This window comes from Phycodurus eques, chromosome 2 (assembly GCF_024500275.1).
Source record: "Phycodurus eques isolate BA_2022a chromosome 2, UOR_Pequ_1.1, whole genome shotgun sequence".
NCBI lineage: Eukaryota > Metazoa > Chordata > Actinopteri > Syngnathiformes > Syngnathidae > Phycodurus > Phycodurus eques.
Genome location: NC_084526.1, coordinates 2,043,145 through 2,068,848, shown reverse-complemented (window position 1 = coordinate 2,068,848; position 25,704 = coordinate 2,043,145). Strand labels below are relative to the sequence as shown.

Sequence of the window (25,704 nt, the reverse complement as noted above, 5' to 3'; positions counted from 1 at the left end):
GATATCCTTCTTTATTTACAAGAGCCCAAGGCATCACTTCATTGTCTTCATAGAGAATGTTTTGCCACAAGACGAACAGGAATATGGTTTCCAGAATGTGTTTTCATGTGTTTAACCAATCCTGAACGATCAATAAAACGGAAGCCACAGACTGAGCAGACAAAAGGTTTCTCACCGGTGTGTGTTCTTTTGTGAATTCTTACAGCTCCCTTTCGAGAGAATCTTTTTCCACAAACTGAGCACGCAAACCGTTTCTCTCCAGCATGTGTTCTTTTGTGAATGCTTAAACCTCCCTCTCTCGAGAATCTTTTATCACAAACTGAACAGGCAAAAGGTTTTTCTCCAGTGTGTGTTCTTGTGTGCATGATTAGGTTTGTCTTTAAAGAGAACCTTTTACCACAAACTGAGCAAGCAAAAGGTTTCCCACCAGTGTGTGTTCTACTGTGTGCTGTTAAATTTGTATTTTTTGAGAATCTTTTATGACAAACTGAACAGGCGAAAGGTTTTTCACCAGTGTGTGTTCTTGTGTGTGCTGTCAAAGTGCATCTTTGAGCGAATCTTTGACCACAAACTGAGCAGGCAAAAGGTTTCTCACCAGTGTGTGTTCTTGCGTGCGTTGTTAAACTTGTCTTCACAGAAAATGTTTTACCACAATCTGCACAGACAAAAGGTTTTTCCCCAGTGTGTGTTCTTGTATGTATGTTCAAATTTTCCTTTCGTGAGAATTTTTTCCCACAAACCAAGCAGGCAAACGGTTTTTCTCCGGTGTGCGTTCGTGTGTGTATTTTTAACAATGACCTGTTGTAAAACGTTTTGTCACACTCAGAACATTTCACGCTTTTGTCGTTAGTGTGACATGTCACATCGTCCTCATCATCAGTTTCGTGGGAGTGGGACATTAAGTTGTCACGATCTGATTGGGCTCCTCCATCAGCTTCTTCACTCTTCACAATGACGCCGGTCAACGGAACCTCGGCGATGTCGTTTGCCTGCTCTTCCTCTTTAATGAGTGGGCGCACTGGCTCCTCCTCTTCTTCCCGACGAGGGCGCTCTGGCTTCTGCTGCTCGGGACGAAGATGGTCACTGATGTCTGCAGGACACAAGAAGACACAGTTGGTTTGGTGTCATGTTGTAACTTTCATGTGGGTATTATTGTTTATGTGTTTTGGCAATGTTTTAAGATAAGAAGGGAAAGTCAGATGTAACGGCAACTAAAAGAAGGAAATAAAATGAAAGTACTGACTAAAAAAATTTCAACAAAATAAAATACTCCTTTTGAATAAAATCAAGGTACGTGTTATCAACTCAAAAAATTGAATTAGAATTTAACTTCAATGGTCCTTGTTCCTGTTCTTACACCCCTAAATTCAATTTTCTTGAATGCCCATCCAGGATCGAGCATCGAAGAGTCTCCACGGAGGAGCTGTACTCGAGGAACCGAACGATGTTTCCTTTGTGAAGTCTTTTTTATCTTCTCGACAGTGACGTATAAAATGGCCGCGTACCAGCTGGATCGTAAACACAGCAAGACTTCAAAATTTCACTTTGTCATGTGATTGGAAATCGGGGCCTATCACATCATTTTCAGCTGATCGAATAGTTTTGTTGTTTGACACAAAATTGGAAGTGTTCTCTGTTCCACAGGTGGGGTTTAAGTGGAGCCTTCTATTACGATTAGAACCGGTTTCGAATGAAAATGCTCCATAAAAACACCTCAATCGGAACAAACAAGCCGAATCCAAATGGAATTTCATTCGGTTTCACAAGGGTGGACATGGGCCGGTATCAGATTCTGACGGTACGATAACCATGCATGCATGCGTCATATGCTTCTTGTTTGGCCTTTGCCACATCGACCTTTGCCCTGTGTCGCATCACAATGTATTCCTTTCGCCTCTCTTCGGTCCTCTGTGTGTCCCACTTCTTCTTAGCTAACCTCTTTCCTTGTATGATTTCCTGTACTGTGAGGTTCCAAGTCTCCTTCTCTCCTTTCCTGCCAGAAGATACACCAAGTACTCTCCTGCCTGCCTCTCTGATCACCTTGGCTGCAGTGGTCCAGTCTTCTGGAAGCTCCTCCCGTCCACCGAGAGCCTGTCTCACCTCTTCCCGAAAAGCTGCACAACACTCGTCCTGTCTCAGCTTCCACCACATGGTTCTCTCCTCTGCCTTTGTCTTCCTAATCTTCCTCCCCACCACCAGAGTCCTCTTACACACCACCAGCCTATGCTGTCTAGCCACACTCTCCCCTACCACTACCTTCCAGTCGGTAACCTACTGCAGATGACATCGTCTGCACAAAATTTAATCCACCTGGGTGCTTCTACCTCCGCTCTAGTAGGTCACCCTATGTTCCTGCCTCTTCTGGAAGAAAGTGTTCACTTCAGCCATTTGCATCCTTGTTGCAAAGTCTACCACCATCTTGTCCCTCCAAGTTCCTTTCCTGGATGCCGTACTTACCCATCACTTATTCATCACCCCTATTTCCTTCACCAACATGTCCATTACAATCTGCACCAATCACGACTCTCTCTGTCTGGGATGCTCAGAACTACTTTGTCTAGCTCCTTCCAGAATTTCTCTTTCACCTCTAGGTCACATCCTACCTGTGGGGCATAGCCACGAATGACATTATACAACCCCAATTCCAATGAAGTTGGGACATTGTGTTAAACATAAAAAACAGAATACAATGATTTGTAAATCATGTTCAACCTATATTTAATTGTATACACTACAAAGACAAGATATTTCATGTTCAAACTGACAAACTTGATTGTTTTTAGCAAATAATCATGACGTTAGAATTTTGTGGCTGCAACCTTTTCTTTGAACAACATTCAATAAACGTTTGGGAACTGAGAACACTAATTGTTGAAGCTTTGTCGGTGGAATTCTTTCCCATTCTTGCTCGATGTATAGCTTCAGTTGTTCAACGGTCCGGGGTCTCCGTTGTTGTATTTTACACTTCATAATGCGCCACGCATTTTCAATGGGAGACAGGTCTGGACTGCAGGCAGGCCACACTCTTTTACAACATGACAATGTAGTAAAACTCTGTCTGGACTGCAGGCAGGCCCGCACTCTTTTACTACAAAGCCACGCTGTTGTAACACGTCCAGAATGCGGTTTGGCATTGTCTTGCTGAAATAAGCAGGGGCGTCCATGAAAAAGACGTTTCAAGTTGCACTTACGGATGTAGTGCCAAACTGTATTTACTGTCATTGGTTTTCTGAAGTGTTCCTGAGCCCACGCGGTGATATCCTTTACACTTTGATGTTGGTTTTTGATGCAGTGCCGCCTGAGGGATCGAAGGTCACGGGCATTCAATGTGGGTTTTCGGCCTCGCCGCTTCCACGCAGTGATTTCGCCACACAATAGAAAGCAATTAAATACGAAAGCAGTGAGAGTGTGAAGTGAACAAACCTGCTGTGTGTAACACAACTCGAGGCAGCAATTGACGTCGCTCGTCCTCCTCTTTTGTTCCAGAAAGTTCCTCCAATTGAGCTTCTTGTCTCAGACTCATTGCACACATTTGCACAGTGAAAACCCGCACTTGACCTCCGCTTGGCGACGTGTCGCGAACAAAACGCGTCGCGTTGCTAGCGGCTAGCAAGCTAAGCTAGGCTAGTTCGAGAGGTTCCAACGTGCACCGAGACGAAGTTGATCTGGAAACGAAGATTTCGTGAATACTGTTTTGAGTTGCGTAAAGTACTGAGTACTTTACTGTGTGGAGGCGTCAGGACGTTCAGCACAAATTCAAGTCGATTGATTTATTTCGTGAAGCGCGTGTGGTCACGTGAAAACACCTACACGGAAGTAAAGCTGCTGCAGATGTCGTACGGCAAGCCAATTGCGACGAACTTTGCCAATCCGCAGATAATCGGATACCTGAATGATTAACAATTTTTATCTATGATATATGGAACGCTTCCCAAATAGCATTTGTTACCTGCTTCCTAAAATTTGACTTCACCATGTATAATAAATCAAACTATAAATGTTGGCACTTTTCCCAAACTTTAGGTTTATTTTCTTAAAAAAAAGAAACACACACACAAAAGACTGCAGGTTTGTCTTTAAAGGTAAATATAAATAATTCGTCTCTCGGCAGGCCTGGGAACGGCTCGGGATCCCCCCGGAAGAGCTGCACGAAGGGGCCGGGGGGAGGGGGAGGTCCGGGCCGCCCTGCCCAAAGCGCTGCCCCCGCGACCCGACGTCGGATAAGCCGAAGAAAATAGATGGATGGAAAATAGCGACACGAAAAACAAAACTAGCTTCTACGCAATGCGAATGCAAACAAAGCACTCAGAATCAGGTGGCATCAGTGATGTTATGGAAGTCAGGGAGACGCCACATGTCAAGTGTAGAAGTGAAGAACCGTTTTGGGTGGTGCTGGCTCGCGTGACATTTGACGTCATAGGCAGCAACCGTTTCAGGACTCGAATAAACCACCTTTGGCCTCTTACGTGAACCACCTCGGCGGTCCAACCGGATGCCGATGAGGTGAATGGTTGGCGCGTGGGTGTTGTTTTCCACTGCGTGATGTCACAGCAATTGGCAGCGCTTTCTTACAACTGTGGTTGTTTGTTTTTTTTCCCCCCCAAAGGCCGTAAATGTCGCGAGCCAATGCGGGCCGCCATCTTGGACAACAAACACTAATTTTGTCAGTGCTGTGCAAATATAGTCTCAACCACAATATTTCTTCAACTTGTCACTTGTATTCAGGAAGATTCCTTTATGTCAACAATAATACAATGAGGCATTCTAATAACAATATCACGAGCAGTTTTCATTTGCGCTTCTCACCAGCACGCTTTTCTGTTTCTTCAGCATGTGTTCTTGTGTGCGTTGTCAGAGTTGACCTTCGAGAGAATCCTCTGCCACAAAGTGTGCAGGAATAGGGCTTCTCCCCAGTGTGTCTTTTCATGTGTTGAGTCAAATTTGAACGTGCACTGAAACTTGAGCCGCAAACTGAGCAGGTACAAGGTTTCTCGCCAGTGTGTGTTCTTGTATGCATTGTTAAACTTGCATTTTTCGAGAATCTTTTACCACAGACTGAGCAGGCAAAATGTTTTTCTCCCGTGTGGGATCTTGTGTGGATTATTAACTCTCCCTTGTCAATAAATCGTTTACCACACACAGAGCAGGCAAAAGGTTTTTCTCCATTGTGTCTTCTTGTGTGCGTTGTTAAATTTGCCTTCAAAGAGAATCTTTCACCGCAAACTGAGCAAGCGAAAGGTTTCTCTCCTGTATGCGTTCTCGTATGTATGTTTAAATCTCCATTCTGACTGAATCTTTTCCCACAAATTGAGCAGACAAAAGGTTTCTCCCCAGTGTGTGTCCTTGTGTGCGTTGTTAAACCTGTCTTTAAAAAGAATCTTTTACCACAAACTAAGCAGGCAAAAGATTTTTCTCCATTGTGTCTGCTTCTTGTGTGTGTTGTTAAATTTGCCTTTACAGAAAATCTTTTACCACAAACTAAGCAAGCAAAAGGTTTTTCTCCGGTGTGTGTTCTTGTGTGCCTTGTTAAACCTGTCTTTAAAAAGAATCTTTTACCACAAACCAAGCAGGCAAAAGGTTTTTCTCCATTGTGTCTGCTTCTTGTGTGCGTTGTTAAACCCGCTTTTAAAGAGAATCTTTTCCCACAAACTAAGCAAGCATAAGGTTTTTCTCCAGTGTGTGTTTTTGTGTGTCTGTTCAGCGAGAACTTGTTGGAAAAACGTTTGCCACAGTGAGAACATTTGAAGCATTTTTTGTCTACGTGATGTGCCATTTCACCTTTCGAGTCTTCCTCCTCATCATCATTCTCATCATCATTGTCATTGTCAGATGAGTGTGACGTTATGCTGTCACGATCTGAACGTGGAGCGGCGAGTCTGTCCGATTGGGCTCCTCCACAGCGGTCGCCGTCACCTTCTTCACTCTTCACCATGACACCGGTCAATGGCAACTTGGTGATGTCATCCTCCTGCTCTTCATCTTTCAGGTGAGGAGGCCAAGGCTCCCCCTCCTCCTCCTTGAAGTGGGCGCACTCTGGTTCCTGCTGCTCGGGACGAAGATCTTCTTCACTGAGGTCTGCAGGACACAAGAAGACAAAACATACACGGTATGTAGATGTCTAAAATTCAGGTTTTCTTCAATGAAAACAAAACAATGTTTAATTAATGCTATTGTAATTTCAATGGAAGCTGATTTGATAGAAAAGTATTCAGAGTTACAGAACCAATTAAGCTCGTCAGCTTGGGGACGAATGGGGTGCACGATATTTTAAAATGTGCAAGAAAATACGTGTAAATGTGTCAGTCGTTCAAAAAAAACCCCACGAAATAAACAGGAATGTTTATGAAATGACTTTCACAAAACGTGACTTAACTTCCACCTCTGTCGGAAGTGCACCAACCTGCTGCGTGGAACCCATCTCCAGGCTGCTTGCAAACAGCCTCCCGTCGTTTTCGTTCCTTCTCTTTTGCCCGGGAAATTTCCGCCTCGTACTCTTCTTCCTTCACACGTTCTGCGCACATTTTCCCCCACGCGACAATCGCAGCACTTTACCGTCACACTTGATCTCTGCTGAGCGATGCGTTGCTGACAAAAGAAACGGGCGTCTCTTTGTTAGCGGCTAGCAAGGCTAGCAAGCTAAGCTAAGCTCGACTCGCTTGAGGAGCTTCAACGTTCACTGAAAAGAGTTTATCCGGACACGAATATTCAACTAATGGTGTTTTAGTGGAATAAAGTAGCGACGTACGTACAGTTTCGATGGTTCAGTACGCGCAGCGCTAATTCAGGAAGACATATTTAGTGAAGAGTAAAAAAAATAAAAAAAATTGTATACGGAAGTATAGTTGCATTGGAAGCAGTACGGCAAGTCTACTCGGACAAACTACGTGAAAGTCGCTCATATCGCGACAGGAAGCGACGAAGCGTTCCAAATTGGAAAACGTTGAATGATATATTCATTTGGGGGAATGCAAGACACGGGTTAGGGACAAGACACTTCAGTGGAATCCATTCGTACGATAAATATATGAAGACATGGCTACATTCGCAGTTATACTACGAGGGTTTCCTGACCGCACCCTCATGCATGCAGTGTATACTTATCTGTTATGTAAACAAGATTAACTGCTGCACGAAACCGCCCGGCATTCATCACAACATATTTCAGTACACAAACCGAACCTTTTTTGTCAAATCAGGTCATTTGTAAACCTCAGTTCATCTGTCTGCCGATTCAGGAGCCGCGAAGGATTCAATGATTCCCAACACAGCCTCAGTTTCTTCCGTTTATTCCGCAGCGTTATTGACAGCTGCTCTTCTCCACGAGCACACATGTAACTCTTAAACGGATACTTCTGAAAGAGTCTTTCATGACACTAACTTCAACGGAATGGTTTATCTCCAGTGTGTGTTCTTGAGTGTACTACTAAATCCGCCTTTCTTAAAAATCGTTTCTCACAAACTAAGCAGGCAAAAGGTTTTTCTCCTGTGTGTGTTCTTGCATGCATTCTTAAATCTCCCCTTTGAATGAATCTTTTATTGCAAACTGAGCAGGCAAATGGTTTCTCACCAGTGTGCGTTTTTGTGTGCTTTGTTAAATTTGTCCTGTCCGAGAACTTTTTACCGCAAACGGAGCAGGCAAAAGGTTTTTCCCCAGTGTGTATTCTTGCGTGAGTTGTGAAGTTTGTCTTGTCAGAGAATCTTTTGCCACAAACTGAGCAGCCAAAGGGTTTATTCCCAGTGTGTGTTCTTTTGTGTACCGTCAAAGAGCATCTTTGAGTAAATCTTTTACTGCAAACTGAGCAAGCGTAAGGTTTCTCACCAGTGTGTCTTCGTGTGTGCATTGTTAAATTTGTCTTGACAGAGAATCTTTTGTCACAAACTGAACAGACAAAAGGTTTTTCTCCAGTGTGTGTTCTTGTGTGCTTTGTGAAATTTGCCTTCAAAGAGAATCTTTTCCCACAAACCAAGCAGGCAAAAGGTTTCGTCCCGGTGTGGGCTCTTCTATGCGCTTTCAACGCTGACTTGTTGTCAAACGTTTCGTCACGGCGAGAACATTTCACACGTTTGTTATCAGTGTGACACTTTGTATCACCTTTACAACTTTTGTCGTGCGACGTCATGTCGTCACTGTCTGATAGTGGCGCCGAGAGGCCGTCCGGCTGCGATCCTCCGCAGTGGTCTCCATCACCTTCTTCGGTCTTCGCAAGGACACTGGTCGATGGAAAATGGGTGACGTCATCCTTTCGCGCTTCCTCTTTAAATTGGGATAAATGTGGCTCCTCCTCTTCGATGCGGGCGGTTTGTGGCTCCTGCTGCTCAGGACAAAGATCTCCTTCCGTGACGTCTGCAGAGCACCAGACAAACACACGTGATTTGGTCAAGACAAAATGTGCTGAGTGGCGTCTCGTGTTGTCACATTAGCTGTTGTGTATTAGTGTTTATCCATCTTTTGCCAACGTTACCATATCCTTTTTGGACCCCGAGAGGGAAAATTTAGGTGTGAGAGCGCTTTTTTAAAAAAAATTTTTTTTTATAATACTAGTAGTAGTAGTCGTGATGAGATCAATGAGATGCTGGACCGGTTTCAACAAGTTCCGAGCAAGTGTGAAAGCAGGGAGGTTGGCGACTGTTTGATGTTTGATGGCAGGCACTAAGCCATTTTTACACTGAGGTCCACATGATGAAGTCATCAATAAGCTTGATCGCGATTGGTTGGTACGATCCAAATGTTTACTCTCCGCTCCACATACCGCGCACCCCCGAAACTTTCGGTAAGCCGCTGCTGAAACGAAGTGAAAAATGCTGTAAGCCACTGCTCACACTCAGAAGCTCACACATGGACAAAACTGCTCCACCCGACTCCGACCCCTGACGTCACTCACCAGGCCACGCCCCTTATAAGGTACACATCCAATCATGAATACTCGAGTTCGTACAGGGATTGCATTTTTTTTAACATTTTTTTTTAATGACTCGCATATATGAGACGTCCAAGCATCTCCGGAAAGTAGTCATTAAACAAGTGAGAGTATAAGAAGTCGACAAACCTGCTGCGTGGCCGGTCTTCCTCTTTGGACATTTCCTCCTCGCACTCTTCTTCTTTCACACATTTTCGCACGACCATTCGCAACACTTTACCGTCACGCTTGCTGAGCGACGTTTCATGTTAGCGGCTCGCGGGGCTTAATTGCAGCTAAACTGGGCCGAGAAGCTTTGACGTGCACAGGCTTGGGTGTGATGAGTGAAAATGTACCCCCCCCCCAAAAAAAACTGTTATTAGCCACAATTAATTCATAATTTAACAAGGGGTGTAATTACTTTTTAATACAATACAATTAGGCATCTTAATAAAACGTTCACTCGCAGTTTTCATTTTCTTGGGAGCCATTTTGAGGGCTAGCTTTGAGAAAAGAAAAAAAGAAATAAGCAGAGGGGCAATGATGTCCCTGACGTCCCAACGGATCCTTGCATGTGTCCGTTTCAATCCTTTTTTTGCAGACGACCCAAAAAAAAAAAATAGCACGGGATTCCAATTCGTAAACAGAGATTCCGCTGTTTCGTGATTCCGGAGTCAATGACGACCAACACAACTTGAGTTTCTTCTGCGGCTTCATTGTGTTTCTTCAGCATGGGTTCTTGTGTGCGTTGTCAAAGTGGACCTTCGGGAGAATCCTCTGCCACAAATTGAGCAGGAATAGGACTTCTCCCCAGTGTGTGTTTTCATGTGATGAGTCAAATTTGAACGTGCACTGAAACTTGAGCCGCAAACTGAGCAAATACAAGGTTTCTCACCAGTGTGTGTTCTTGTGTGTATTGTTAAACTTTCTTTTCGAGAGAATGTTTTACCACAAACTGAGCAGCTAAACGGTTTTTCTCCATTGTGTCTTCTTGTGTGGATGACGAGATCTCCCTTCTGATTGAAACTTTTACCGCAAACTGAGCAGGCAAAAGGTTTCTCTCCAGTGTGCGTTCTCGTGTGCCTGATTAAATTTGTCTTTAAAAAGAATCTTTTAGCACAAAGTAAGCATGCAAAAGGTTTCTCCCCAGTGTGCGTGCCTGTGTGCCTTGTTAAATTTGCCTTTAAAGAGAATCGTTTATCACAAACCAAGCAGGCGAAAGGTTTTTCTCCAGTGTGTGTTCTTAAGTGTCTTTTCAATGATGACTTGTCAAAAAAATAATTGCCACAGTGAGAACATTTGACATGTTTGTTGTCAGTATGACGTCTCCTTTCACCTTCATCGTGTCGCTCATCCTCATCACCAGTGTCAGAAGAGTGGGACGTCGCGTCGTCGTCACTCTCTGATCGTGGAGCCGAGAGGTCATGTGATCGGGATCCTCCATCCTCTTCCTCACTCTTCACGACGACAGTCAATGGAAACTCGCCGATGTCGTCCTCCAGCTCTTCCTCTTTCATTCGGGGCGACTCCGGCTCCCGATGCTCCAGGTGAAGCTCGCGTTCACCGACGTCTGCAGGACACGAGGAAACAAACACAAATGCTCAGTCAAGTCGAACGTGACTTTGTTCTTGTATATTATCACTTACACGTGTTTTTGACAATGTTTACAATATTCTTGAATGTATATAACGGGACAATCTAGTGGACCCCCCCCCCCCGCTGTTCGCAGGGAAAAAGGGACCTTGACGTCATCAACAAGCATTTCTGTTGGGGAAATTTAACTGTCTCCTGCATGTAACGCAAACCCCCAAGCTTCAGAAAACTCCAGTGAAATGGGGGGAGGTGCACAAACCTGCCGTGTGGAACACCTCACGAGGCTGCTTGAAAACAGCGTCCAGCGGTTGTGGCTCGCCCTCTTTTGTCCGACAAATGTCTTCCTCGTGCTCTTCTTCTTTCATACTTTTTTTTTTTGCACACGCTTTCACACGACAATCACAACACTTGACGCTCACACTCGATTGAGGATGTGTTGCCACCAAAGGCTTCAGGCTCTTTATGAACGGCTAGCAGGCTTAGCGGAGCTAAACTAGAAGCTTTGCCGTGCACCAAAGCGAGTTTATCCGGACACGACTATTTAACTAAGGATAGCTTCCTCCAGTAAAGTAGTAACGGGCGAACAGTGTCGAGGCTTCACTGAGTTCAGTCCTAATTCAGGAAGAATTAGGGACGCTCGTGTGCTAGCGTAAAAATAAAATAAAAAATGCGGAAGTCCTGTATCGCTGCATTTGAAGTCGTACGGCAAGTCTACTTGGACAAACTACGTGCGACGGACACGAAAGCGTGAATAAATGCAACAACAACAACAAAAAACCGCTAATAGATCACAAATTGGTGAACGAGCATGTATTCTAAATACAACAATAAAACGTTGAATTATGTATTCACTTGAAGGAAAAGAAGACCAAAAGTGACTTGATACAGCCGTGTGTGGGAAAGGACACAAAAGATGCATAAAAGTTTCCTGCAACACAGAATCAGCTTGAGGTCACGAACTGATGGCCGAACATCGTCCTTAAGGATTTCCTGGGCATGAATTCACGGTTCCGTCGATCACAGTAAGTTGTCCAGGTCCAGAATGAATAAGCAGCCCCAGACCATCATACTACCACCACCACCACCACGTTCGACTGTTGTGATGATGTTCTTTTTCTGAATTTAGTCTTCGCTAACTTGCGCGGAGGGACTGCTTCACAAAGCTGCATCCACACAAAAGCGCGATTCAAATTTGATTTATTATTATTATCAAAATATCACATAGGGTGGATATATAAAAAAAACAAAAACAACCCTGCCTATAAAAAACACAAACACCAGACAGACAGTTTACACAGTGCAGTAAAAAGCACAATTTATCCCTCCACGCATGTGCTGAAGCAAACCGAAAATAGAGCGAAAACCAAATTTGAAAAAAAAAATGCACACACCAAATTGTTCGTAAACCAGGTATTTGTTAACCAAGGTTCTGCTGTACAGTGATTGCGGATTTGGGAATGAGTCAATAACGATCAACACAGCCTCAGTTTTCTTCTGTTTATTCCGCAGCTTCATCGACAGCTTCTCTTCTCACCGGCGCACTTGTGTCTCTTAAGCTCATAATTGATATGGAAACCTTTATTACACACACTGCAACTGAATGGTTTCTCACCAGTGTGTATCATTGTGTGCGTTGTTAAATTTGTCTTTTTAGCAAACTGTTTACCGCAAACCGAGCAGGCAAAAGGTTTTTCCCCAGTATGTGTTCTGTGGTGTATTTTTAAATCTCCCTTCTGAGTAAACCGTTGACCACAAACTGAGCAGGCAAAAGGTTTTTCTCCGGTGTGCGTTCTAGTGTGTCCTGTTAAATTAGTCTTTGAAGAGAATCTTTGACCACAAATTGTGCAGGCAAAACGTTTCTCCCCAGTGTGTGTCCTTGTGTGCGTTGTTAAATTTGTCTTGTCAGAGAATCTTTTACCACAAACTGAGCAGGCAAAAGGTTTTTCTCCTGTGTGTGTCCTTGTGTGCGTTGCCAAAGTTGTCTTTCTGTTGAACGTTTTACCACAAACCGAACAAGCGAAAGGTTTTTCGCCAGTGAGTGTGCTCTCATTTGCTTTCAGCGATGAGTTGTAAAACGTTTTGTCACCGTGAGAACATTTGTTGTCAGGTTGCCATGTTACATCTCCTTTAAAGTGCTTTTCTTCATCATCATCATCATCAGAAGAGTGAGACGTTATGTCGTCACCGTCGGATAGTGGAGCTAAGAGGCCGTCTGCTTGTGATCCACTGTCACCTTCTTCTTCGTAATCATCTTCACTCTTCAGAACGACACCAGTCAATGGAAACTCAGCGATTTCATCCAACTGCTCTTCTTCTTTAATATGAGGAGGATCTGGCTCCTTCTCCTCCTCCTCTTTAATGTGGCGGTGGCACTCGGGCTCCTGCTGCTCAGGAAGATCTCCCTCACTAACTTCTACTGGACACAAGGAGGCAAACACACGTGGTTTGGCAAAGTCTGACTTTGTTCAGTCAAGGCAAGGTAAGGCAGCTTTATTTATGTCACGCATTTCATACACAATGTGCTTGACATGATGAAAAAAAAAAAAAAGAGTAAAAGACATTTAAAAAAACAAAGTACAGAAATAAAAGACAGCTTAATAAATTGACCAAAAGAACGAATAGTGCCTATTCATGCAACCATAAGCGAGATCTTCCTGACACTTTTCAATGTGCACCCAGCCTTCTGCTGGACATCTTGTCGCCATCATCATCATCATCATCATCATCATCATCATCGGAGGCCCAAAACTTTGGAGTCACTGGATATATCAAGATCTTAAGAAGTGAACCGACCTGCTTTTTGTAAGACAACTCGAGGCTGCTTGCAAACCGCGTCCAGCAGTTCAAGTTGTCGCTCGTTCTCCTCTTTTGGTGCACAAAGTTCATCCTCGCACTCTTCTCCTTTCACACGTTTTGCACACATTGTCGCACGACGGCCACGGCAGATTTACACTCACGCTTGATCTCCGCTGACTGATATGCGGCGAAACTAGCAAAGGCGTCTCTTTGTTCGCGGGTAGGAAGCTAAGCTAAGCTAGCTCGAGAAGCTCGGAAAGCTAGAAACTCAAATGTAACGGAGGGGGTTTTAACCCATCAAAGTGGAGATGAGTTGAGGTTTCACTACGTTACAATACTCGTTCGGGTGGAGAAAAAAACAATATTTCAAGATCGCGGGGGGGGGGGGGTGGTTGAGTAGAAGAAGAAAAAGAAGAAAAGAAAAGAAGAAGAACGAGGAGAAGAAGAAGAACGAGGAGAAGAAGAAGAACGAGGAGAAGAAGAAGACGAAGAAGATAAGGAGGAGAAGAAGAAGAACGAGGCGAAGAAGAAGACTTTTTTTTTTACTTTTTCAAGAAACTTTATTTAGCACACCTTTTGACAAAAAAAAGATCCCAATATGTATTTACTTTAAAAACATGAAAAGGATATCACCAGAAACATATTTAAAACAAAACAAATGAAAATGTACACAAAATAAATAAAAGAAAAATTAAAAATTCAACACCAGTGATCCATATTCATCTACTGAACACAAAACATTCCCAATAGCCCACCGATCCACAAAATCCTCCAGATTATTGGTAACCGTATAAAAGGTGTGCTCCACCCTTAAACGGGCTGCCACCAACCCTCTCAAACAGTAAAGAGGATCAGTCCAACTAGCTCCAACAATCTTGTTTTTCCTACTTTTCCATATAGCCAATTTAGCACTTGCAAACATAAAATTCATTAACACCACAGTTTTCTTTCTTTTTCTGGAATAAATTGGTCCAAAAATAAAAAGATGGAAAGAGAAAATCTCTCCCAACCCCTCCACCCACTCCTTTAACATTTTAAAGAAAACAGCCAAACGGGGACATAGAAGCATCCATATTCATCTACTGAACACAAAACATTCCCAATAGCCCACCGATCCACAAAATCCTCCAGATTATTGGTAACCGTATAAAAGGTGTGCTCCACCCTTAAACGGGCTGCCACCAACCCTCTCAAACAGTAAAGAGGATCAGTCCAACTAGCTCCAACAATCTTGTTTTTCCTACTTTTCCATATAGCCAATTTAGCACTTGCAAACATAAAATTCATTAACACCACAGTTTTCTTTCTTTTTCTGGAATAAATTGGTCCAAATATAAAAAGATGGAAAGAGAAAATCTCTCCCAACCCCTCCACCCACTCCTTTAACATTTTAAAGAAAACAGCCAAACGGGGACATAGAAGCACTAAGTGGTCCAATGTCTCTGGGTGTAAACAAAAAGGACAACCTTCCCCAGTGCTAGGGTCAAAGTGAGCTCTGTATCTGTTCGTAGCTATTATTCCATGTATAATCCTCCATTGGATGTCACCCATCCGTTTTTCAACAGGAGGTTTATACAGGACCCACCAGCTTCCTTTTGGGGAAAATTCCGAACCAAACACCTCTGTCCACCTCGACTCTCTGACTCCAGTGAGCAATCCATTGTTCAGCACCTTTACACAGCTCTCATACAGCCGCTTTCCACTGCAAGAGCTGAAGTTCCCAAGTTTTGGAGTTTTTAGGGACAGTACGATTCCACATTGCTCCCTCCATTCCCCACCAGCAGGAATCACGCCCCAAAAAAAGTCCACCAGCATCTTCTGTAGCTGTTTAATCAGTCCTGGTGGGGGTGCTAACACCTGAAGTCTGTGCCACAAAAGAGAGGCGACGAGATTGTTTACAATCAGAGTTCGTCCCCTCTAGGACAGCTGAGGTAGCAACCATTTCCATCTAGACAACTTAGCTTGCACTTTTCCCAGCACTCCCTCCCAATTTTTAGCAACCATCTTGTCGTCACCCAAATAAATCCCCAGAATTCTCAACCCACTATTTCCCCATGTAAGGCCACCAGGGAGACCATACGCAGTCGCCTGTGTTGGATTACCAACCCAGCATGCCTCACTCTTTTCCCAATTTACCTTAGCTGAGGAAGCCTTTTCATACAGCGTTAGACTTTCTCTCAGTGCCTCTATGTCCCCATGTCCCTGGACCATTACAGTAATGTCATCAGCATAGGCTGACACGACTATGGGAAGGCTATAAGTCATCTCTGGCAGACATAGACCTCTCAAGGTTTTCCTAAATCTCAATAGGAGAGGCTCGATAGCAAAACTATACAATAGATTGTCCAACAAAGATCTGCCAGGGATGCAGTACGACTGGTCTTCTCCAATTACAATGTCCATATAAACTTTTAGTCTATTTGCCAAAACTTTGGATAAAATTTTATAGTCGGTACATAGTAAGGCAACAGGTCTCCAATTTTTGAGCAAAGTTAAATCCCCCTTTTTTGGCAGAAGAGAGATCACCGCACGCCGACAGGAAGCTGGAAGAGTCCCTCTCCCAAAGGAGTCCTTGAAAACCTCCAACAAGTCAATCCCAATTATATTCCAAAAGTGTTTATAGAAATCTGCTGGTATTCCATCCAAACCTGGGGCCTTACCAGAGGTCAACTGGGTCACCGCAGTCGTCAATTCCTTTAGAGTAATGTCAGAACCCAGGACATCTTGTACGTCAGATCCCAGCTGAGGGACACCCCGAAGTAGTGTCTCGGTAGCCCTTCCATCGCACCTTTCTGCCTCAAACAGGTTGGAGTAGAAAGACACCGCGAGCCTTCTCATTTCTGCAGGATCTGAAGTCAGCGTCCCATCAGGCCGCTGTAGGCACCACCATTTGTTTCCTCTGTCCAAAAGATCTCTCCAGGTTAAAAAAGAAGGAGGTGGGTGCATCGATGTCCCTCAGTGTGGTAAACCGTGACCGGACCAGAGCTCCTTTAGCCTTCTCTTGAAGAAAACAAGTCAACTGCTGTCTTTTTTTTTTTTAACTGCTCGGTATTTTCAGCAGCCACACTCTCCAAAACCTCAATGTCCTCTTCTAGTTTCTCTATAGCCTTCCTAGTATTAATACTAGAGTAGGATGCGTACTGTTGGCAAAACACTTTCACTTGACTTTTTCCTACCTCCCACCACTGAATTAAGGAGGGAAAAAACTCTTTCTTGGCTCTCCAATTACTCCAAAACAATTTAAAATTTTTACAAAAAACTAAATCATGTAAAAATTTGACATTAAAATGCCAGAATGATTTCGGCTTGTCCATGTGGGACAAAATTAGTTCCAATAATACCAAATGATGATCCGTAAACCCAACTGGGGAAATTTGACAATTAATTGCCCTGGTGTTAAAAGCCACAGACATATAAAATCTGTCTAATCTGGCTGCAGTAACCACGCCATCAAAAACTTTCATTCGGGTATATTGTCTGTCGGTCGGATGCTTTGTCCTCCACACATCATCTAAATCCAACTCCTTAGTCATCTTTGACAAGAAACAGGACGACTGGGTATGGAGCTCCTGTCCTATTCTATCTAAAGCGGGATCGGTGCAACAGTTCCAGTCCCCCCCAACTAAAACACATTCTACTTTATCACAGTTGTCCAAATTTTCCTTTGGTACTTTGAATAAACTCAAACGGTCCCGCCCGCAATTTGGTGCATATACATTCACAAATTTAAACATAATGTTGTAGATTTCCGCTTGAACCATTACAATCCTCCCTGCAACTATTTCTGTGATCGCTAAAACATTAACACTAAGAGTGGGACTAAATAATATACCGACCCCCGCACTAAGATTAGAGCCATGACTGAGAACGTACTGACCGCCCCAACATAGCCCCCAGTCCGTTTCATTTAAATTATCACTGTGTGTTTCTTGCAACATAGCGATATCGATTCTTTTTTGTTTTAGGATTTCTAACACTAGCGCCCTCTTCTGTGCATTTCTACCCCCGTTAATATTTAAGGATGCAACACGTAAAGAATTCATATTAATAAAAGAGAGAGAAAACCAACCAGCCAAGAGACAACAGCAGAGAAAACACCCAGTGTTGTTGTTCCATTCCTAATTTAATAATCAACTTTCAATTTTTTCTGTCTTTTACCACTTAAAATTTTCCTAGCAGCAGTCACATGCTTCCTCAGGCGATATCTCTTCTTGTCATCAAGCAAGTCTGTTCCTACCACCTTTTGTAGGGTACTCACAGTCTTCACAAACTTTCTAACATCTGGAAAATATTCTTGTACATCAACCGTTTTACCGAATGTATCCTCCAAAAGCCTTCAGCTGCTGTCTCACATCACTAGCCGGTGCCATTTTCATCCGAGCAACAATACTATTCTGTTCTATAATTTGCATGTCATTCTTACTTTCATCCTTCTCAATAATAGCACGTTGTCCCTCTACCTTCGCCGCCACCGATCCACGGCTTTCAGCAAGGGGTACCTCAGCCGTCCGCTCCTCAACGTCAACGACCCCGTCCACAACCGGACCTGCCTGGGCGTGATCCTCGGGGCTATCAACAGCAGCAGGTCTCACTGTAGCATTGTTATGCGGACACGCCAGCCGTTTATGACCAACATCTCCACACTCAAAACATTTGATGCTTCCCGAGCTCGCATACACCATGTACATTCCTTCCTCATGACGAACACGGAAAGAAACATCCAACGTCTGCGTCTGAGAGTCTAAAAACATGAAAACCTGTCGTCTAAAAGACTGAACATGCTTCAGTTTTTCATTCTTGCATCCTAACCCAACATTACGAAATCCGCTAGCAAACTTACCAAAACGCTTCAGCTCCCGTTCCAGCGCCTCGTTCGAAATAAACGGAGGGACGCCCGAAATAGTGATCCGTGTTGACGGTACGGCCAGCGGGGAAACTGGGATAAACTCGTCATTTAGAATTAATCAATTCTCTATAAATTCCGTTACATATTTTTGTTGCTTAAAAAACACGACCACCGCTTTATTCATGCGGGATGCATGTGAGATATGCATATATCCCACCTGTTCGCCAACAGCCAGCAGCACTTGCTCCACCGTGAAGCTAGGCTGTGGCACAATCCGCACGCCGTGCCTCAGAGACGGTGGCGTCTCAGGCGGCGCCATCCTCGCCACGAGGCACGGACAAAACCTTACGAAAAAAAACCTAACCTCTATTAATACACAAAAGCCTACACCGTGAAGATACAATAATCACACTGTGAGAAAACATGTATTTACATAAATATACCATTTTTTTCTTCCAACTTTCCCTCACACTTCTCTGAAACACACCACCACAGAAGAAGAAGAATAAGGAGAAAAGAAGAAGAAGAACGCGTCTGGTGAAGTAAAGTTAAGGCGAAAGGAATTGTCCGAATATAAGCGGAGCCGTCGCCGAACGCGAAGTCGCCTCAGCGCGTGGGCGTCCTGACGTCATCGCGTGACATCCAAATGATGATCGGGCCCCAGGCGGATTCGAGTGAAGCGCGTGACGTTCTTCGAGCAGAAAAGGTGTCTTTACGTGGACGACGGCGAGGGCATGACGGACGAAGTGAAGCGAGCTGGGGCGATACGCGGCGGCCTCGGTGACCGCGACAAGGAAAACCCGCAGAAGCTGATGAATGAACGCCTCATTGAGCACCCCGCATGATGCGCTGAGAAACGAGCTGTTTGCAAAACCCCAAGGCTACCTATCCCTTGAAAGAAGGACAGAAATATGAATATGCATATGAACAGTTGACGCAACCCGGATAATCGAACTCCGGAGAAGTGCTTGCAATGCCGATGGATTGGTGGCCCGGGTCCTTACCTTTGTGAATTTAGCATGAAATGATAGTCTTACGTTATACTTCCCAAACAAACAAAAATCCAGGATGCTAATCATGTTTTCGGCATAAAATGTCACTCCGCAAAGATAGACAGCCGTTTGGAGTTTGCAGTGCGGCTCATGCTGTAAATAACCGCAACATTTTGTCACAAAAACTGCTGTCAGTTTGACACATGCGCATTTACTATATCTGCCAACTTGAATAGTTAACTCCAAGTATCAAATGTTACACCTAAATCTCGTTTATGTTAATTGTATTTCAATATTAAACCCAAATGTTAAATATACATTTAAATATGTGTGTGTGTGTGGAGGGCTTGATGGCGATGAAGGAGGAGTTTGAATTGGAGCCATTAGGGAAGGCGGAGCCAGCGCAGGTTCTGGAGGACAGGGGTGATGTGGTCGTGGGAACGGGTGCGAGTGAGGGGGCAGGCGGCCGACTCGAGATTGGCGGTTGGAGGGGAGGGTGACAGAGTGGAGGGGACGACGCTGAGGTGGAAGAGAATTTGGAGTGATTATGATTAGGTTTGATTTGTCCCTGTTGAGTTGGAGATCGCTTGCTTGCAACCAGGATGTAATTTCAGAAAGACAGTTTGACAGGTCGGAGTGGTTTGAGGTGGTGATGGATCGGGAGGAAATGTCGAGCCAAGATGGACGTCATCGGCATACCTGTGTAACTGGAGAGCGATTTGGCTCGAGTGGGATCAGGTGGAGGATAAAGAGGAGGGGACCAAGCACAGAGCCCTAGGGGACACCTTGGAATAGGTGGGCAGCGGAGAAGGCGCAGTTGTTGATGAATTGACTGAGCAAACCTTGACTTTACTAAACCGTGTGTGTTCGTCTTTTTGTGTCGTGCAGACGTCAGTGAATAGCTTCAGCCTGATCGGCAGGAGCCAGAGTCCCCCCCGCATCAAAGAGGAGGAGGAGGAGGAGGAGGAGCCACAGCTTCTTCAAATTAAAAGACAGACGCTGGAGCCCCCTCACATTAGAGAGGAAGCTGAGCCAGATTTACCTGACATTAAAAAGGAAGATGAGCCAGAGTCCCCACGCCTTCGAGAAGAAGAGCAAGAGGATGATATCAGTAAGCTTCCGTCGACTGGTGTTATTGTGAAGTGTTAAGAAGGCGATGGAGACCGCTGTGGAGGAGCCCAATCACGCGACCTCTCATCTCCACTATTAGATAGTGACAACGCGACGTCACACTCTTCTAATTATGATCATGATGATGAACACTCGAAAGGTTGACGTGACATCAAAATGCAACAAATGTTCGTGCTGTGGTAAAACCTTTTACAACAAGTCATAGTTGAAAACACACACAAGAAGACATGTTGTATGTTGTTAACAGTTTATTAAAGGTTACCAACTTTGCTGAAGCTAAATTGAATGATAGAAATAAGTACCTGTAAATTGAAAATTCATTAAGGGCATTAACCTCTGTTTATTTGAACTTAGCCAAAATATCTGTCCACGGAAGCAAAAATATGGCCATAGTTCAAAAAGTTGAACTGATTGAGCAAAATCAGTGTGATATTTGGATTCAGATTGGATTTAAAATTGTCATAAACAAGCTAAAAAAAAAGTCTTGGAGTCAATGCAGACAAACATTCAGCAAGCTGCTCTGCTCATTTTCAAATCGGTCAAAAAAAGGTGAGCAGCAGCTGAACAAGCCCAAGCACCCAATGAGGTAGGAGGCAAGCAGCTGCGCGTTACATTATATGACTATTGTGGAGGAAAAAAACAATGAATAAAAACTGTTCGGAAATAAAAAGCCAATGGTCGATTTATTTCAGAAGGATTTGGAGTTCCCGTCCACGTTCACTTCCTGCGTTTCCAGCAGTCTGTCATATGCTGCTTGGGATTCCATTCTAAAATTTGCAGACTTGTGGGCAGGGTCTTGGCCAGATTGAGGCACTCACGCCCCCAACTGGAACCCTCTTCGGGAGAGTCAGCACGAACAAAATCTGAATACAATAATTAAAAATGTATTCCCCCCCCAAAAAAAAAATTGAAAGAAACGATTGCCCCTGCAATCCCCCCAAAAGTCTCAGCAATGTAGCAATATACAGTACATAGACTTAGAAATATATAAATGTACATACAGCGGCTGAAATAAACATTTAAAATGTCACAATTTTTCTCACTAAATATACTTCCAAAGGTGCTATTGACCTGAAAATTCCTCCAGATGTCCACCATAGATACAAAGAATGTAGAACAAATAAGATCATAAATTAAGTTGTGTGTAAACATGTGAACTGACACAGGGAAAAGGTATTAAAGACAAGGAGAAAGTGAGGTGTAAAAAGGCACGGAAAGCCAAGACCTAAAACCGTATCAGGGGATTCGGTACCCCATACTCCCGAAGCACCCTCCACAGGACTCCCCGAGGGACACGGCCTTCTCCAAGTCCACAAAACAGGCTGAGGAGTGTGATCCCCCTGTAGTTTGAACACACCCTCCCATCCCAGTCTGCCAATCCAGAGGCACTGTCCCCGATGTCCATGCGATGTTGCAGAGGTGTGTCAACCAGGACAGCCCCACAACATCCAGAGCCTTTAGGAACTCCGGGCGAATCTCATCCACCCCCGGCCTTTCCACCGAGGAGCTTTTTAACTACCTCGGTCACCTCAAACCAGAGATAGGAGAGCCCGCCTCAGAGAACCCAGACTCTGCTCACTCATGGGAAGGCATGTCGGTGGAATTGAGGAGGTTTTCGAAGTATTCTCCTCACCGGCTCACAATGTCAACCAGGTGGTGATCACTTGACAGCCCCGTCCCTCTCTTCACCCGAGTGTCCAAGACATGCGGCCGCAAGTCTGATGACACGACCACGAAGTCGATCATTGAACTTCGACCTAAGGTGTCCTGGTGCCAAGTGCACGTGTGGACACCCTTATGCTTGAACATGGTGTTCGTTATGGACGATCCGGGACGAGCACAGAAGTCCGATAACTTTCAAGATTTCTGACAGAGGAGTGCAAAGAATAATCGTAAGAGTTGTCCAAGAGCCAAGGACCAACTGTGGAGAGCTTCAAAAAGACCTGGAATTAGCAGGTACTGTTGTCACAAGGAAAACAGTGAGTAATGCACTCCGCCGCCATCGCCTGTATACACGCTCACCACGCAAGACCCCATTGCTGAAAAAAAAACATGTCAAAGCTCGTTTCAAGTTTTCTGAACAACATTTGGACAAGCCAGTTAAAAACTGGGAGAATAACGTCTCGTCTGATGAGAGCAAAACCTTTGGAAATTAAATTTTATTTAATGAGAACAATTGTGACGTGTTAAATATGTTCGTTGTATGTTCGTCATTTCATGTTTTTATTTAAAATCCCCCTGGCTCCCCTTTATACTATTTTATGTAATATGTATTAATGACTATGTGTCCGTTTGTCATTTTTTTGTTCGTAAACTGAATATTTTCAATAAAGATTTGGAAGGAAAAAAAGTCGGCAGAGAGAGCGTGTCCTGTGGAGAAGGCGAGCGGGAGTCTGCGCCCCATGCTTGCGCAATTTAGCGAGACGCAAAAGTCGGCAAAGTCGCTCAATTGCGTGTACAAAGTGTTGACAGTATGTTTAAAATGTCTGAAATCCGAATGTTGAGAACTTTTGTGAACGCGCGACTGAATGCGGCCGGGGAGGAAATCTCCGCGGTGTTGGAAAGAAAGTTAGCGCAGTACGAGGAGGAACCTTGTCGCGCGAAGGAGGAGAACCAGGGTCAAGGTCAACTCCTGAGCGTCGGCGTCAGCAAGCCCCCTTCACGCTGTGTCCGACGGTGCAGGTTTGCTCACTTCTTACGCTCACATGAAATGTTTAGCAACGACTGAACATTCAGTTCTTTACAATATTTGTGTGCAGTGGTGGCGTAGCTGCAGGGATCATCATGTAAGTGCTAAACTACAATAAATGACGAAAGTTGGCGAACAAAATCAAAGCTTCTTCAGTTGGGTGGAACATTTATTTAAAAAAAATAAATAAATAACATTTGCGGTACAAATGAGTACTTAAGTAAAATATTTGGATAATCCTGCCACCTCACCACTGCAATTAAAATGTTGGATGAATGCAGTGACAGCTTCGTGTTATTAACAGAACTCAACAGCATGGACAAAACAAACATCCATCCATCCATTTTCTGAGTGGCTTCTCCTCATTATTATTATTGATTTTTTTAAAATCCCAAAATGGTTAATTTTATATCATGATTAAAATATTCATCCTGATGCAACATGAAAATTACATGAAATGAATGAAATGTTTGATCTTTTCTCCATTTATTGATGAAACATATTTTATATTCATAACACAATACAACGAATATTTTCTTTATTTTCTTTCAGTAGCTTGTAGTTGCTTTTAAGATCTTTATTTCAATAACAAATGGCGGTCACATCAAAGTAAACAAGCATATATGTCCATCACATATTGTACACCATATTGTATTATTGGAAATCCAGCTTTCGCGCCAGAAGGAGGCCTTTATTGAGTAAATTGTAACATGACGACCTATGTGATTTTGGCAGGACTTTTTAGCGCTTCCTTTTGAGCTAGTGGGCTAAGATTTGAAACTAACGGTCGGTGGGAATCCAGCTTTCAGGGGAGGCCTCCCCCGAGTCTCTGGACGGCTGTGGGGCCGAGCGGCGAGCGTTAAAGCACTCAGTTTCGCTCCAGTACCATGACGACCTATATGACTTCGGCACGACTTTAGGTCGCTTAATTTCAGCCTAGTGGGCTAGGAATTCACACAGACAATCCTTGGGAATCCAGCTTTCAGGGGAAGCCTCTTCCAAGCCTCTCGGAGGTCGTGGGGCCGAACGGTGAGTGTCAAAGCACTCTGTTTCGCTCCAGTAGTAGGCCGCCCATCCAAATCAAGAACTTTTCTCGGTTTGCTAAGTCTGTACAGTGGACAATTTAGAGTCTCTATCACACAGGAGTCCACAAAACACTCATCAGCTCCGGAGTCAATTAACGCGGAAACCTTCACACTGCCGCCAAATCGTCTCTTGTTCGACCCAGTTCTCAATTCACCGGGTACCAAGTCTTCATCAAAATACTCACACGATGAGACGTTCCTTTCGGAAGCAGAAGGTGCTGTCACCACCACCTGGCCGCTCTGCTTGGAACGTGTAGCGTCACTTCCCCGTGAAGGTCTCGCCAGGCAGGTGGATACCTTGTGTCCTGGTCGGCCGCAGTACAGACACGCCCCCGCTCTCATGCGTCTCCGACGTGCCGTCTCCGCCAGTCGCCCCCCGCCGAGTTGCATCGGCTCCTCCACGGCCAGGGCCGGCTCCCTCGTTGACGCCGAGGTGGATGGGGGAACACAGGCGGCGTCTTCCATGGCGGACGAAGAATGTCCCGTTGAAGCGGACTCAAAAAAAATGCGCCGTTCAGCCGCCCGCTCGTGCTGCCGTTCCCTCAGTCGATTGTCCAGTCTAATGGCTAGTCCGATGAGCTCCTCCAAATTAGTGGTCTCGTCCCGGGCCGCCAACTCATCTTTGACGGCAGGACAGAGTCCCCGACGAAAAATGCCGCTCAACGCAACATCGTCGAATCCACTCTCTGCTGCCATGATGCGGAAATTAAATGGAGTATTCGGCTACTGACAAGTCCCCCTGGGAATGGTTCAACAACTGGCTACCGGCTTCCTTGCCCTTGACGGGGTGATCAAAAACTCTCCTTAGTTCAGATTCGAATGCCGGGAAGGAGGAACGGAACGCTGGGTTGGCGCTGCTGACCGCCATCGCCCACGATGCTGCCTGACCCGTAAGTAGACTCATTATAAAAGCCACCTTCGTCTTATCCTGGGCATACGTGACCGGTTGTTGGTCAAATACTTGGGTACATTGAAAAATAAATTGACCGCAGCCGCCGAGCTCCCCAGCATAACGAGGTGGATTTGGCAGACAAGCTTCCCTGGCGGGTGGCACCGCGGCCACAGTGTTGGTGGCGGGTGCTTTTGCCAGAACCGGAGGTAATCCAAGTGCACACACCTGATCAACCCGAGAACTCACTGTACTGAGATGGGTCGTTAACGCCGTAATTGCCTCCCTGAGCTCGTATAACGATGTCTCGTGTCTTCCTACCAAATGTCCCTGACTTGCCAACGCGTGGCGAAAAAAGTCTGAGTTTGCGGGATCCATTTCTGGTCGGAATATTCTGTCACGATCGGCAATGGCGTAAGGACAGATCCCAAAAAATAGACTCCAGGTGAGAGGTCCGAACAATTTTACTTAAATGGCAGGGCATGTGATGGCGAGACATACGAAACAAAAGGAACTCACAACCAGAGAGAATAAAAAACTGATAACGCAGGGAGACACGACAAATCTAATCGTATTTAGCCTAAATTTGGACAGCGGTCAGAACGGCGGCAAAAACGAGTGAATATTCCGACGCCCACACACTGTCACAGTGCCCCTTAAAAAGGCTGATGATTACAATGCATGACAGGTGCGTCACCGATGTCCACGCCCACCCAGACACTGCAACACAAAGAAAAACAACTTGAAACACAGGGCCATGACACTAAATGACTCTGCATCATTTCC

General features: G+C 44.7%; 2 protein-coding genes across 2 annotated transcripts; both read right to left on the bottom strand.

Annotated features, from left to right (window-relative positions):
* Positions 1–11,126, bottom strand: LOC133417427 (zinc finger protein 391-like). The gene is made up of 5 exons (XM_061705215.1): positions 10,750–11,126; positions 10,234–10,467; positions 8,093–8,344; positions 5,779–6,075; positions 1–1,090 (listed from the first exon to the last, which is right to left on the bottom strand). The coding sequence occupies exons 1-5, from the start codon at positions 10,853–10,855 to the stop codon at positions 48–50; spliced, it is 1,932 nt and encodes a 643-aa protein (XP_061561199.1). The 5' UTR covers positions 10,856–11,126; the 3' UTR covers positions 1–47.
* A 752-nt stretch (positions 11,127–11,878) lies between these two features.
* On the bottom strand, positions 11,879–13,668 carry LOC133418193 (gastrula zinc finger protein XlCGF8.2DB-like). Its single transcript, XM_061706640.1, has 2 exons — positions 13,284–13,668; positions 11,879–12,903 (listed from the first exon to the last, which is right to left on the bottom strand). Exons 1-2 carry the CDS (start codon positions 13,411–13,413, stop codon positions 12,002–12,004), a joined length of 1,032 nt encoding a protein of 343 aa, XP_061562624.1. The 5' UTR covers positions 13,414–13,668; the 3' UTR covers positions 11,879–12,001.
* Positions 13,669–25,704: the final 12,036 nt, after the last annotated feature.

Bases quoted from the DNA above. Each gene is read 5' to 3' on its own strand.
- LOC133417427 (XM_061705215.1), bottom strand. From the start codon at position 10,855: ATGAAAGAAGAAGAGCACGAGGAAGACATTTGTCGGACAAAAGAGGGC. The intron at 8,345-10,233 runs GTGAAAGGAGAC...GGTGCTCTGCAG, and splicing joins GGATGAGCGACACGATGAAG to ACGTCACGGAAGGAGATCTT. The intron at 1,091-5,778 runs GTGAAATGGCAC...TGTGTCCTGCAG, and splicing joins TGAGGAGGAAGACTCGAAAG to ACATCAGTGACCATCTTCGT.
- LOC133418193 (XM_061706640.1), bottom strand. From the start codon at position 13,413: ATGTGTGCAAAACGTGTGAAAGGAGAAGAGTGCGAGGATGAACTTTGT. The intron at 12,904-13,283 runs GTCGGTTCACTT...TGTGTCCAGTAG, and splicing joins AGTTGTCTTACAAAAAGCAG to AAGTTAGTGAGGGAGATCTT.